This window comes from Cydia pomonella, chromosome 2 (genome assembly GCF_033807575.1).
Source record: "Cydia pomonella isolate Wapato2018A chromosome 2, ilCydPomo1, whole genome shotgun sequence".
Lineage (NCBI taxonomy): Eukaryota > Metazoa > Arthropoda > Insecta > Lepidoptera > Tortricidae > Cydia > Cydia pomonella.
This window is the reverse complement of record NC_084704.1, coordinates 15,855,508-15,871,324: the sequence shown is the minus strand read 5'-3', so window position 1 is coordinate 15,871,324 and position 15,817 is coordinate 15,855,508. Positions and strand designations below refer to the sequence as shown.

The 15,817-nt window shown below is 37.4% G+C and overlaps 1 protein-coding gene across 1 annotated transcript; it reads left to right on the top strand.

The window, feature by feature from the left end:
- Positions 1-6,137: 6,137 nt before the first annotated feature.
- On the top strand, positions 6,138-15,408 carry LOC133534472 (syntaxin-like). Its single transcript, XM_061873616.1, has 7 exons — positions 6,138-6,511; positions 6,974-7,084; positions 11,014-11,107; positions 11,944-12,198; positions 12,959-13,032; positions 13,960-14,208; positions 15,059-15,408. Exons 1-7 carry the CDS (start codon positions 6,476-6,478, stop codon positions 15,128-15,130), a joined length of 891 nt encoding a protein of 296 aa, XP_061729600.1. The 5' UTR covers positions 6,138-6,475; the 3' UTR covers positions 15,131-15,408.
- The last annotated feature ends 409 nt before the right edge of the window (positions 15,409-15,817 follow it).

The following is a 15,817-nucleotide window of genomic DNA, read 5'->3' as shown; positions in this document are numbered from 1 at the left end:
TACTATCGTCTTTTGGTTCCAGCTAACTGTTATGGTAATGGTAAAAGTAATTGAACCCTTTGACCGCCAAAGACGTCAAGTGACGTGCGCGGCTGCGGCCCATTATCAACCTGAAAACGCGCGGTACACGATAAGCGTGGCATTCAAAGGGTCAATTACGATAAGGATACAATTGCATTAAGACTTAATTAAACTTAAAATTAAAAAATACAATCAAAATTTGGCATTTGATGAAACATCGGTACTTTTAAAACATTTGTGTATTAATTTGGGACTTGGACGATATGAATAAGTTATGACATTCGGACATTTTAAGAGGGTAACAATTGAGATTTGGGCGAATCAACTTTTTTTGTCGTTATCCTGTCTTATTTTGCAAACGACGATACCGGCACTGTTTGATTTAAAAAATGTTGTATGAAGATTTACATACTAACATGCTCAGTGGATGGCCACCACAAAAATGCATGTTTGATACTTTTAAATACCATAAAATCAGGATGTCAAGAGTGGTTGCCCAAAGGACAGAAAAACCGTAACCATAGTAAAAAGTTGATCCATCCATTAAGGCATTTTGGGACTAAGTTGTTTTGGTTTTGTAATTTAAGACAAATAAAGACAATGTCATTATGATATTTAGATGCACTGAAATTATAGCTACGTATATGAGACTGTGGGTATGTGCGTTGCAGGCAGGGTGGGGCCACATGTGCGTTGCAGTCTTTATAGGTCAGTAAGTAGGCATTGATTATAACACATATTCTAGTTAGAGTAGAGTATTAGTAGTGGCAAATGAAATAATAAAATAAGTACTTAAACCATCCAAACCATCTTATTGATATACAAACGACCAACCAAAAGATTACTTACCATTACACAATACGTTTAGCTTTTTATATTGAGTTCATTTCACGCTTGGCGGATCTTAATATTTGATGTTATTTATGCAATAAGTATATATTAATTTTGTTTATAATCACACAAAGTTCGAACTTAGAAGTCAGAGTCAAACTAGCGTCCCAAAACTTATTTTCCACGATATAGATCGCAATACTTACCTATTTTTATAATATAACCCCTAAAAGCGAATCCCACGTTAAACATTAATTTATTTACGTTACACGTCCGTCTTTAGGTCACCGATTTACATTTACGTACCAAATATCCCTTAGGTCGCGTGGTCCGATCGACTAGTCCGATCAATCGGAATACGAAGTTTTTTTTTTCCTGTTGGCTCGATTGATCGGACTATAAAGACTTAGAAAATCCTGTCAGTCCTACTATCGGTGTAATGGGATTTTAAAAGTTCGTCTAGTTCGATCGATCGAACCACGAGGACGTTTTTTCTTCCTGTTGGATCGATTGATCGGACATAACTGTAGACTTGATATTATTGCTAAGTCTGGCTAATGACACATAAACGTTATCTCATCTTAACTCACTACTAGACACTGGCAATTGATAAGTTTTCTATATTTTCTCTGATAAATATGTAAGATTTTAAATTAAAATAAAATTTGGGTTAAGAATATACCTACAGGGTGGAATTACATTTTGGGTCAGTAAGGGTAGCTACCAGATCCCGTGCTGCTAGGTAAAAATGGCCTTAAGAGACCATCCCTCGATTTCAAATTGATGAAAATTGGCGGTAACAGATTTCCGGTAAAACATACAGGGTGCGAGAAAAAGGTCATTTTGTTGTTGTTTTTGATGCCAATCGACTCCATTCCTACCCAGGATCACGTCGAAAGTAAGAAAACACTTTTGTTACCAGAAAAGTGTTAAAAACCAGATGTTGGTAGAGTACAAAATTAACCAAAAAATATCGGTCGGACTAACAGGAAAAATAAAAGTTGTGTGATCGGATCAAGAGGATTTTTCAAGGTCTCGTGGTTCGATCGATCGAACTAGACGAACTTTTAAAATCCCGTTACTCCGATAGTAGGACTACGAGAATTAGAGAAGTCCTTATATTCCGATCAATCGAGCCAGCGGGAAAAAAATATATTCGTATTCCGATTGATCGGACTAGTCAGTCGGACCATGCGACCTAAGGGCCAAATATCAGCTTATTCAGTCTAGTCCCTTTAAAAGTTCGTCTAGTTCGATCGATCGAACCACGAGACCTTGAAAAATCCTCTTAATCCGATCACACAACTTTTATTTTTCCTGTTAGTCCGACCGATATTTTTTGGTTAATTTTGTACTCTACCAACATCTGGTTTTTAACACTTTTCTGGTAACAAAAGTGTTTTCTTACTTTCGACGTGATCCTGGGTAGGAATGGAGTCGATTGGCATCAAAAACAACAACAAAATGACCTTTTTCTCGCACCCTGTATGTTTTACCGGAAATCTGTTACCGCCAATTTTCATCAATTTGAAATCGAGGGATGGTCTCTTAAGGCCATTTTTACCTAGCAGCACGGGATCTGGTAGCTACCCTTACTGACCCAAAATCTAATTCCACCCTGTAGGTATATTCTTAACCCAAATTTTATTTTAATTTAAAATCTTACATATTTATCAGAGAAAATATAGAAAACTTATCAATTGCCAGTGTCTAGTAGTGAGTTAAGATGAGATAACGTTTATGTGTCATTAGCCAGACTTAGCAATAATATCAAGTCTACAGTTATGTCCGATCAATCGATCCAACAGGAAGAAAAAACGTCCTCGTGGTTCGATCGATCGAACTAGACGAACTTTTAAAATCCCATTACACCGATAGTAGGACTGACAGGATTTTCTAAGTCTTTATAGTCCGATCAATCGAGCCAACAGGAAAAAAAAAACTTCGTATTCCGATTGATCGGACTAGTCGATCGGACCACGCGACCTAAGGGAGTCTAGTACTCCCATTATGAACGTTACAGAAAGGACGACAATCTCCTATGGCAGAACTGTTGTAAAACTGACCAGCTTTCAGCTTTAAATAATAGTTTCTACACTAGTTTCCATATAGGTACAGGGTGATTCAGAAGACTTGAGCAGGAAGCAGGATCAACCTTACGGATTCAATTACCAGTACTTTTAGTGAGATCAACGTTCATTTTTAGTGTAAAAAATTCAATGTTTTAAATTAGGCGATGCAGACTCACTCAATAATAAAATACTTTCGTTAAATACCAATTTCTTCACAATATCAGAGTACTAAAATTATGGAAACGGATTAATCGTCGCGTATAATGAAAATGTAAATTAAAATTAAAATACATCCCGACGTTTTGAACCCTTTACAGCGTTCGTGGTCAACAGAGTGACAGGAAAGATATGCATTACATACAGAAATAATGAAACAAAAACTATAAATTTTAAGGGTGGTTATTATACATGCAAAAATAGAGTCATAAGGTTATTTATATACCTACATTACAATAATTTTTATGTAACACTACTATATTAAAATTTCTGGATGAGATAGGCTCAGGATCGGGATAAGTTGCGTACTTGAAGAGAAGTCTATGCTCAGCAGTGGGGATAAAAGGCCATGATGATGATGATTAAAATGTCCACACCATTCAACAATATATGGTCTCACAGTCCTTTATCTTGTGTGTTATTTAATTAGATGGATTACTTGTTCCCTAGCTGGTGGTAGAGAAAAGCCATCTTCACTATTAAAGTTTAGATATTTCTTAATCTCACACAACATTCTGGGTCTGGGAATATATCGCTTCTCCTTGGCAAGAACCAGAGGCTTATTAAACTTTATTGAGTGATTGGCTTGATCCATGACATGCCCTCAGACCGCAGACTTTAGTCGACGATGCTCAACATCAGGTATGTTGTGTGTGTTCCTGCACCCGAGTACAAATGCTTCACTTCGTCTGCCCCACACCCCACATATGAAAGACCACATTCACAGTCCTGCTTGTACACGTACACTCCTGCAATTTGTTGCTGTAAAGGGTTTTAAACGTCGATATGTATTTTAAATTCATAATACGCGATATAATCGGTTTCCATTGTTATATTTCATGAGTATTTGAGTAACTATCGCGGTAGGTAACCGAGGAGGAAAAGTTGTGGTTGTTTCACTTTTTACAAGCTTTTATTTATTTTGACATGTTCGTAAGTAACTAACCGTTTTTCAATTCTTGCAAGCCATTTTTCAACCACTTCCTGATATCCGATTAAGCTTAAATTTTTGCGTACATATGTAAATCGGATGACAATACAATATTATGATGACATGGAGCTGATCTGATGATGGAGACAGGAGATGGCTCTATGAAAAAACAACGCAACCTAATTGTGTTTGAGGTTTTCAGAAATCTCTCGATAAGTTTAGTTGCATGTGGAAAGAAAACACAGTCATAAAAGCGATAAAAGTACAGTCACCGAGAAAAAGAAACTTTAGCAAAAACTTGTTAAATACAATGATGAACGTGAACGTCTCCCGAATCATTTGTATTATCCGTCGCGACGATACAGCAGTGGCGTCGAAATTTCGTTATCTGCCTCTCTATCCCTTGCATATTTGAGCGATAGAGAGGCGGATACCGAAACTTCGATTTTTAGGGTTCCGTACCCCAAGGGTCAAACGGGACCCTATTACTGAGACTCCCCTGTCCGTCCGTCCGTTCGTCCGTCCGTCTGTCACCAGGCTGTATCTCATGAACTGTGATAGTTAGCCAGTTAAAATTTCTACAGATTATGTATTTTTGTTGCCGCCATAACAACAAATACTAAAAACAGAATAAAATAAATATTTCTTTCCAATCTCGAGGTTCTCATCCAATCACCGAGGTTAAGCAACGTCGGGCGGGGTCAGTACTTGGATGGGTGACCGTTTTTATAGATCATGCTACGGAACCCTTCCTGTGCGAGTCCGACTCGCACTTTGCCGATTTTTGCGTTTCGCTGTGTAGGGTCTCAGAATGTAAGTCACATGTCTAAAGGTGCATAGCAGCGCCATCTGTCGGCCGAGCGCCAAACCACTTGCTCGTCAGGCACTCTTAGCTGTGGTGAATGACACAGATCCCTTTACTCACGAACATTGTAGTTTCCCAGCTTGCCGATAGATGACATACACGTACCGAAATAAATTAGGGTTCAGAAACGATAAAAACTCATAAAACTGACCTATCAAGGTGAAGTAGGCAAGGGTAACCTTAAGGCCGATTCGATTTACTATCGAGTTAACTTTATATTGGTAATCGTATAACCATATAAGCTCTATGTCACTATTCAATACATAAACTAACGACATTGCTACATATTACCTACCTATGAAAACACATTTTGCTTATAATATTAATAGATATTTATAAAAAATTATTTATATAGTTAATTTATATAGATAACACCCATTAACAAGAAACGTGATAAGCACCTTTATAAATGCACTCACCGGAATTCGAACCCAGAACCTCCAGTTTATCCACTTCTAACTAGGATAGAAGGCCGTAAACCAAATATTCAAGTTAGGTATAAAAGAAAATGTACAATATAAAAGTTGTGTTGATTTGGCGGTTGAATATACAAAAAACGGCCAAAAGTTAAGTTTTACTGAAATAAACACGTACCTAAATTCTATGCAAATGGGTGAACGACACACTTTTCTGTACAAACAATAGCTCATTATGTATAAGATTTGCGGTGACTGGGGGTCAGCGCCGGCGCACCTACAACCTATAGCTGCCACGTCTCACAAACGTTCATATATTCCAATTTAATTAGTAAAATACATATTTGTAACTATTTTTTACACGCTAGTGTGGTCCAAGTTATGGTATGCTAGTGAACTCAGTATTTAATATAGACGAAGACATTATTATAACTAACAATTTTTTTATGCCTGAAATAAACAAATATTTAATTTAATACGAATTGCGTGACTCTGAGAGTAATTTTTAGGTACTCTATCAAAAACTCCGTGAAACACAGACATATTAAATATAGGAAAAACGGGTCATTCATTATTTTAAGATGAAAATTTAGGAGCTTCTCGCCTCCCCGACCCGCGCCGAATCGTCGGTCGCGGAGACCTGCAGCCTGCATACTGAGCTGGTTCACCGACGCGAGCTCCCGATGATGTTTCTCGGTACGGAGTGAAACATGTCGAGCAATATTTGACTTAAAATAAGTATGTCCCGTTTTTAATATATTTATTAACTCTGAAGATAACCATAGAAAGTTTTATTTTATTTTATACATATTTTTTCAGTAGAGTGTGGTCTCATATATGTAGAAGTTTCAGTTAGTTCAACATCGCGCAAGCAGCGCGTTCAACGTATGCGGCGCGGCAGCGCGGACGCTGACCCGCTCGCTAATGAGTCCGGCACACGCGCTCGCGCTCGATCGAGCAGCGCCGCTCAGTGCTGCGCGACTCCGCGGCGAGTGCCGCTGCTGTCGGCTGAATATCGCGATATCAGGTGTTATCAGTGTGATAAGATAGTGCGTCACCTCGCGCCGCACCGCGCAGGACGCAATCCGCAACGCGCCCGCGCCGAGCCGGCCGCTATCTCGCCATGCGGAGCAAGGACCGCCTCGCCGAGCTGCTGCAGGTCAGTAGCGTCATCATCAGTATCTCACTTGTTTACTTGCTCACAAACACCTGTGTAACACTTTGCTAAACGTGACATCATAATAAAACCGAGCAAATATTGAGATAGACTTTAAGGAACCGTTGACACAAAAAGTGTCTGTAATAGCCATTCTTTTGTGAATCTCGGTGTCTTAATCCGTGGGCGCGGACATTGTAACAGGATAACAAGAGCTTCCGCTCCGAAGCCGCTCGTTGGTCTTCGTCATACATGATTCTAAATAGGTATATGTCATTTATTTTCCTTCTTAGTGGTTATTTTGTAGTTCTGGCTGCTTTAGATTCTATTGATTTAATCACGATACATGACACGACACTATGAGCAATATGTACCAGATATACCTACAGCTATTAAGACAAACAAATAGTTTCAGTTTTAATTTTACAACTTCTTTTGATTGACAGACTGCATTGTATGTTCCAGCGAGCAGAGGCGTCGGGTGGCGTTTATAAAGACACGGTATTACCAGTGGAGGAAGATGAGGGATCGGCGGCGAGAAGCCTGCCGCCAGAGATGGAAGCAATGCTGCAAGAGGTATGTTGTATCAGAAATCACAAATAGGTTACCTATGTTAGTTATGTATGTACTTAGCTAACTATCTCACTACATTATTGTTACCACTGCAGAGTCGGCGGTCTTACGTAGTTATTAGAAATTAGAAATAGAAAAATCAAATGTAGCAATTAAAATTACATACAGAACGAGCAAATTTATTTAAACGTTTATCTCAATACTACTATTGACAGGCAAATTCTAAGGTATGTTGTTATCAAATGTAAATAAAATAAAGTAATACTTATATAAGTAAAATTTATCTCTATTCAGCACTGTTATTAACACGGTTATAGAAAAGCATAACAAACCTGCGGCCCTGCTTTTATGTGGAGTCAACAATTTTATGTGACGTAATAAATATGTACCGTAGTCATAATATTAACGTGCATTTTTATAAATACGTAGGTATAGTTGACAATGATAATAGTCAATTAAATAATTTTAATATCAGATTTAAGTAGTGTTTTATCTTACCAAATCTGATTTTGTGTATTAACTACCGTTTTAAATGTACATATTTTTTCCTTTTTTACTGTGGAACGTACAGTCCGCATCAAAAGTAGCGGATCAAATAACGCTTCATAAGTATCTACCATTCTGTAACAGCTTAACAAAAAGTGATGTCTTTAATATAGAACAACTAAGACTGTAAAGGATATATTTTTGACCGGGAATTCTAGAAAATTATCTACATTTGGAAAAGTTATACGGAATATCAGATACTTTTGGTACGTTGTTTCATCCGCTACTTTTGATGCTGACTGTACCACATTACAAACCGTCGGCCGGTTTGTAATTGGTCCGGCAATCCAAAGATGTGGGTTCGAGTTCCACGCTGGCCACAGTTGATCATCGTTGATTCTTTCATTTTGATGTGATTGATATCTGTATATTCAATTTATAAGAACCGGCTGTTACAATATATTCATACATTTCAATCAATCAATCATCGTTTATTGCACCATGGTAAAAATACAAACGTTGTTACAAAATAATTCAGTCTCTCATGGACCCCAGAAAAGCATAACAAATATTATAAAATTTAGGTTTTCATAGGTTAGGTTAGGTTCATAGGATAGGTATCAACTGTACATGTTTTACAATTTTACGTTTACCTCAAATTAAGATTTTGTCTTATTTCGCTTAGTATTTCCGAATAATACTTTGTAGCAAAGAGTAAAGTATGTGTAAAGATATTTTGTACTACCGGATGTTCCATCAAAATTCGGCTCAAATATGTCATTTGAATTGAAATTGGTGGCTAGGACGAATCGCGCCATGCACCAATTGCTGTTCATCGCGCCGTTCATTAGCGCGTTAATTAATTGTTTACACGACGCTTTCATTAACAACAACACACACTGTACCTACGCGACATCATGCGAGTGACATCAAATACAGTGCACATGATTACGCAAAAAGGGACAAAAGCTACATTAAATAAGTTATATACCTATTTAAACTTATGTAGCCGCCGTAAGGCTAAAATATTTTTTCCAAAAAAAAAACCGATCATTGAGGGAGACCGGTGAAAGAAAGATTAGTGTTGATTTTGGATTTCATACAATGAAATAAAAAAAATTGTTTTGAAAATCTAATTTGCTTAACAAACACAGCGAAGAGGACAAATCGCCAAACGTAAACTAAGCGTCGTTGAAGAATTCCAGTCTGATCATCTTCAGCAGTTCCACTTCATCAAATGTCACTCTTTTTTAAATGAAAATGCTTGATTATATTATGCTATAAGTATGCCTTTAACATTTGAGAAGTTTCCTCGATTCCTCATAGATTCTACCATCAGATCTCGAGCTTGACAAAAATGTGTCTTGAAAACCTAATTTGCCTAACAAACATAACGAAGACGACAAATCGCCACGCGAGAACTATGCGTCGTTGAATAGTTCCATTCTGATCAGCATCAGCAGTTCCACTTCATGAAATATCACTTTTTTAATGTAAATATTTTATTTGTTGATGAAAATACAAAAATCACTATAATATATGTATGCCTTTCACATTTGAAGAGTTAGTTCCATCGATCCCTTATGGATTCTACCATCAGATCTTGAGCTTGACAAACATTTGTCTTGAAAACCTAATTTGCCTAACAAACATAACGAAGACGACAAATCGCCAAGCGGGAACTATGCGTCGCTGAAGAGTTCCATTCTGATGAGCATCAGCAGTTCAACTTCATTAAATGTAAATGCTTTATTTGTTGATAAAAATATAAAAATCACTATATGTATGCCTTTCACATTTGAAGAGTTCCCTCGATTCCTCATGGATCCCGTTATCAGAACGGAGTTTTGACAAAACGGGACCAATCTGTATATATATTAATTCAATCAAAAAAATAATTTTCAAAATCGGTTCAAAAATGACGGAGTTATAAAGTAACAAACATAAAAGAAAAAAAAATGCCACACAGGTAAGGGTGCCTTTTGACCAGAGATTTGCTATGCTATGTTTTCATACATTTGAAATGTAGCTGTAGCTGCGTTTCAAATGTATGAAAATATAGCATAGCAAGCATAGCACATCTCTGGTCGAAAGGCACCCTAACCGTGCAACCAGAGTAATCCAGAGTGTTTCATGACGATAAATCCAGGTGATTCTGATTTACTAGTTGTAACAGTAAAGTCGAGGATACTACTAATTTTCGGCTTTCACCGCTTCCGGCACTCTACATTCACACATTAACTATACAGTCGTGGTTTATAAAAAGTATCGCATCTGATATTAATAGTATACTCTTAATTCCACTGTACTGCGGATCGCTACCGATAGTAATAACAAACAATTCGCGTCTGCATTGACATCGTCATTATCTGCTGCACTTGACCCCCGATTCACATTATCTTACACCTTGTAATGATATATTTATGCATGTGAACTAATCATTATTGCATACTGTTATTGCGTAATATTTTACTGTTTCATGCCTTCATTGTTCACATAAATTGTGATATGTACATTAACTGACAGAAGTAATAAAAACTATCCATCTACCTAAACAAAGGTAACTAATAAAATAAATTGTCATAGTAAAAAAAAAATAGCCAGGGGTCCGGCCAAGGTCCCCGTAGCACACGGCTAAATTGCAATCCACAAATATGTTATACTATGAGAAAGCCGCCCATACGTATATTATTCCTGATATTCCTGTTTACGCTAGTTTTAGATTGTTAAAGAAACATTGCGGAAATCTTATGCATTAAATATTAATTTATTAACTCTCTTCTTTATAAATATTAATTGAATATATATGTATGTATTCTAGTTATGCGATTTAGAATCACATAAATTCATAGTTTTCATAATGTCCTTTCAGTGCGGAAGTGTTAATAAATGAAACATACCAGTGTTGGCAGAACGTTTCGCCTTTTCGCATCGCCAACAAACTGTTTTACAGTTTGGCGAAACTTTAATTATAGGTACATTGTATATTGTGATTTGTGAAATAAACTAAAAAAAAAAAAAAGTTTATTACAATTCACCATTAACCATTACAAATTGAACCGTAAACCGTAACGGACGGTTACAGTTTACGGTTCAATTTGTAATGGTTAATTGTCAATTATAATTAACGTTCGGCCAACACTGATACATACTATCTAACTACACGGAAGAGCAGTATTTGCTTTAAAACTTAAATAGAACACTTATCGAAAAAGTTACAACAATAAATTTGAAGATTAAATTTTATATACTTTCTTGTCAGTCGAATAACATAAAAAGGGGTTATAATCAAAATAGATTAGCCCAAATCTTAAACTATAAGTATGTGCAAAAATTTCACGAAATTTTCGTTAGCCTAAAAAGCTTAAGCCCAATCGTCTTGTTACTAGTCGTGTGGTTTATCCATTAGTAAATATTTAAAAAAATACGACTGTTTCACTTTCCAGGCGGAGGCAGCGGTGCGATGGGCGGGCGAGCTGGCGGCGCTGACGGCACGGCTGCGTGCGCTGCATGCACATCCTACCTTCCACACCAGCCCCGGTATGCGCTTAATAGTCAATAACTACGTAAATCGCCTTAAAAACATTTGGAACATAGCAAGTATCAAAGTGCACATCTTTAGGGTGCAGTACAACAACATCCTCAGGATGCTGCTGGGGCTGCCAAAGCACTGCAGTGCATCAGGCATGTTTGCCGAGGCACGGGCGGATGACTTTTTCGCCATAAGGCGGAAAAGAATTGCCTCGATGCTAAAGCGAGTGCGTGGCAGCAGCAACTGTATGCTGAGGGTGTTGGCGGAGCGCCTGGACTGCCCGCTAATAAAGTACTGGGTTGATGTGGCCATAGGTAGGACCAAGTAGTGAATAAATTATTTTCACTGCTTGCTTCTGCCAATGGAATTGTTTCCCATTTTTTTTTCCACTTTTGTTTTATTTTGTTTGGATGTAAATTAACTAATATAGTCTTTTTAAGTTTTACTAATTCTTATATGGACATATATGTCTGAAATAAACAATTTTAATTTAATTTAATTCTAATTTAATTTATAATTGAATCAAGAACCTCGCGTCACTCAGTCCAAAAGAGAATCCATTAGTATACCGAATCCAGAACCGGGCTCGATAAAAATAGAAGATTAGAATTATTTAATGTCAAACGGTCTGCATCACAGCTACAACTTGTAGATAAATTTTCCACTGTTTGCCCAGTATTTAGGGCTAATATACATAATAGCTACTGTCAAGCCACTAACATAATCGGGAATATGGCGCTTGCATTAGTGCCTAAATGTCGAGAATTCGTAATTGTCGTTGTAAGTCGTTATAAGACTGTCCAGTTGGCATGCAATCTAGTTCAACCATGTCATCTCGTTTCAGAGATGCAGGAGCAAGCTGACAGCGTGGTGACACAGGCGCATGCACTGGGCCTGAAGGCCAGCGGAGCGCTGCGGCAGCTGGAGCAGCGCGCGACCACCGCTGCCGCGGGCGTAGGAGGAGCGGCGGCGCGCGCGGCACGTCTGCAGGCAGCCTGCTGCCGCCGGCGGTACGCAGCAGCGCTAGAGCACTATCATAGTGCGTTAGCGGAATTGCGTGCCTCGCGGCGGCGATTGCTTGCGGATCAACTGGCTCTTAGTGAGTATTTAGACACCTTCCGAAAATCAAAGTAACCGGCTGTAACTTTAGCTCACCAATAGTGAGTAGGCACTGGTTTGAAAAAAGTTCGTAAAGACTTGTAAACTATCATGAACATGATCGATTGAGCTCTTCTTAGTCAAAGGACGTAAATGCCGCAAAGATATTCCCTTTTGTTTGTCATGTCCAATTGTCCATAGTATCACAGGTTTCTTTTTCAAGACAATCTTAGCCGGATTTAGATATTTAATTTGAATTAAATAATATTTACAAAATTATTTTAACTTTCTTGAATATCGCATAAGAATTAAAATGCGTTCTGGAACTCATAAAGTTTCTAATAAACAAATATACTCCATTGAAATGATTCTACAAACATGTTCATTGTTCAATCACACGAAATAAAAGCAATAATGTGAAATCCGCAATTTATTGCAACATTTTTGTAAAGATGAAGATAGTTTAAAAATGTATTAAACAGTCTTAGGGTCCGATTCGAACTTTAAGATACGTAAACATTTGCTAAAGATACGATATGGATTAGATATATCAGTGTCAAAAGTGACGTTTTTTTTTTCAAACAAAAAATTCACTTTTCATGATTCTTTCCATATGTCGGTGGTCAAACTTCTAGCACAGCCGTGCGGCCTGCGATGTTAGGGGCCGCGCCCTTTTTATACCTATGCGCCACATTTATTTTCGCAATTTGGAAGAAGATATCATGCATATAGCAAATTGCAGACGTTATTGTATGTTTCAGCTAATTCAGAGATTACAGAGGAGGAGTGCGAGAGACTGTTGGACGACAACCGTCTCCAAGTTTTCGTCGATAATGTGAGTTCTAAAAACAATTAAGATTTTCAAATGTGTCCTTATAGGTACATAGTAATAATTTTGTTAACATATTCGATACCAAGGACCCGCTAATAGGGATTATTTTATATATAAATGTTAAAAGGAGATGAAATTTACATCAACTTGTCATTTATAGTCGGTTTCTAAGTATTCATTATTCGTTAGCTTGGCGCTAGGTACTCTACTTGTACCTATGATACGAACTGTCCAGTGAGATAACTGGGGACACCAGGGGTAACATTACATAAATGAAATATTTCCCAATTGGAACGTGGCTGACAGCAGTCTATTTTACAATCTTTTAATCATGATTTACCAATCTTAGAGTAATTTTTTCTACTACTTAAATTCATCGTCAAAAATTTTTGTCTAAAGTTATCCCATCTATCCCCATTAACCCCACTTGGCGGAACTTGATACTATTCATAGTGCATCTTTCCTGCATCAATATCAATAACATATCGAGTTAGATTCTGAAACCTGAATACTGCTCCCAGTTTACGAGCCATTTCCCGCTCTATATAGGATGTACAAAGCGCTACGGAGTAGCACATGAATTTGCGTATTATACCTATTATATAACTCCAGACAAAAGTCAAATAACACAACAACACAACTATTCATCCAAACGAATGCCATGTACCCGTTATTTTATTAACGAGGTACCTACATAGTTGTCACGGTTAGGTACACTTGTAAATTATATACGTATATGAAATCTGAGATCTGTAGTAGATTAGCACAATGTTGGCCCCGTTTTGCTAATCTACTACAGATCATAGGTTTGCAAGAGTATATTGTCAACAATAACGTAACTGATTAATGTGCAAGGTTTAGGCAATGCTTGGCAGGCAATACGAGTATCAAGCATGTTTACAACATTGCAAGTTGTGGGTTGATCTTCAGATCGAAGCAGAAACGCGCGAGGCCCGACTCGGTCTGCGCGAGGCAGAGGCACGTCGCGCGGAGCTTGCAAAAGTGGAAGCAGCCCTCGTAGACGTCCGCGACCTGTTCGGACAGCTGCATCATCTCGTGGCTGCGCAGCAAGATCAGTTAGACAGCGTCGAGTACTTCGCCCTGCAGGCAACGGAGCACGTCGTCATTGGTCAGCACGAGCTGCTGCAGGGGAACGTGTTCCGCAAGAAGACTAAGCAGGTGAGCATGTAACAAGTATGCTTGGTAGTCATAGAAATTATGTTAATATTTAAACTCAGTTTGTATGTTTAGATAGAACTAAAGAATGTTTATTCTTGGAGACCTAAATGATATGTCTGCCCAATTCGACCGCAGACTGACATCAGAATGATATTTAAATGATGTTAATAATTATCGTGCGTCTTGCTCGTGCCAATACATGTACGGTCAAGTGTGAGCGACATGCACGATAACTAAATGACATCATTAATTATTTAAGCATCAAGCACTACTCGAATCGAACCTTCACATCAAAAACGTCAAAAACAATTTCCTTCCATCATATACGTATATATTTTTAAGTTAAAGCCTCAACTCATACTACCATGTATATTTAATTTCATTCATTCACAAGTTATCGCATTTGACATTATACATACAAATATAGGCTAACATAAAAGTTCACAAAATAATTGTGTAATATAAGCTATACGGTGACCCAAAAACAATTTGACAATGAGTTTTTATCACACATATTTTTAAAAACAATGTCTCTAATTTTCTCCATTTTGAACTTGTTGACTAGACTAATACAATTTTTGCTAAATAAGGTGAACGTTTCTGAGATTATTTTAGAAAATAAAATTACTAATTTCAAATCGCATTCTCACGTTGGATATAATTATAATCCAATTCAATAATATAATTACATCAGTTCTGTTATGCCTTAAATATTCCTACCCTGAACCCCTAACAAACAATGTATATGTTACGGGTAATGTTAGAAGGTTAATTAAACTTAAGTTTACCCTGTTATAACTAGCCTATATTAAACCTGAAATAAATACATATTTTGTCTTTTTTTTTTCAGAAAAAAATCGGTTTGATTGTATGCATCTCAGTGGGTGTATTCATAGTCCTGCTGGTGCTCATCTACACGTAGGCTCGCCCTATGGCAGCTAAAATGGAGAGCGCTATAGACATGCATAGCTCGGTCTCGCTCACACACTGTGCCGTTTTCCGGCTGCATGATATAATGAGCGCGTGCGCCGGTTGGCGTATTAAACTAGTCAGTCCAGTTTCAACGACGCGACACGTCACATAATTAATTAATTTCAATAATATTAAAAATATATATTAATTTAATTTATTTACTAAGTCCTATAAAATAAATAACACAAAAAAATATTATCTATTTTATTAAAAAACCTTTGTTAAGAGTATCTTTTTTAATTTTCAGATATGTATTACCTAACTTTACTGTTTTTACGAAAGAATTGGTAACTGACGTTACAGTTTCGTGGAATTACCCTTTTGTGAAAATATTTAATTATTGAATCATCCGCGGGTTCATTGTCGAATAGACACAGTACCCCTAGTGTAAATTTGATCGACATCATAACGTGACGAACGCGTTTGCGTTAAGTCTCATTTTGTATAGGATTTTGAGTTTCCAAAACGTCCCGCTTGGCGCGCTCTTTCTAAATTTCGTTCGTCACGTTTCGAAATCGAATTTATTTACACTAGGGGTACAGTACTACTGCCACGACTTTGACACTGACATATTCGCTAGCGTGAACGTAATTTAGGTACTTTCTATATAAATAACTAAGTACCTGGGCGACCGAGC

Excerpts from the sequence above, each read along its gene's own strand:
- LOC133534472 (XM_061873616.1), top strand. The coding sequence starts at position 6,476 with ATGCGGAGCAAGGACCGCCTCGCCGAGCTGCTGCAG. Across the intron at positions 11,108-11,943 it reads TACCTTCCACACCAGCCCCG|AGATGCAGGAGCAAGCTGAC; the intron begins GTATGCGCTTAA and ends ATCTCGTTTCAG. Across the intron at positions 13,033-13,959 it reads TCCAAGTTTTCGTCGATAAT|ATCGAAGCAGAAACGCGCGA; the intron begins GTGAGTTCTAAA and ends GTTGATCTTCAG.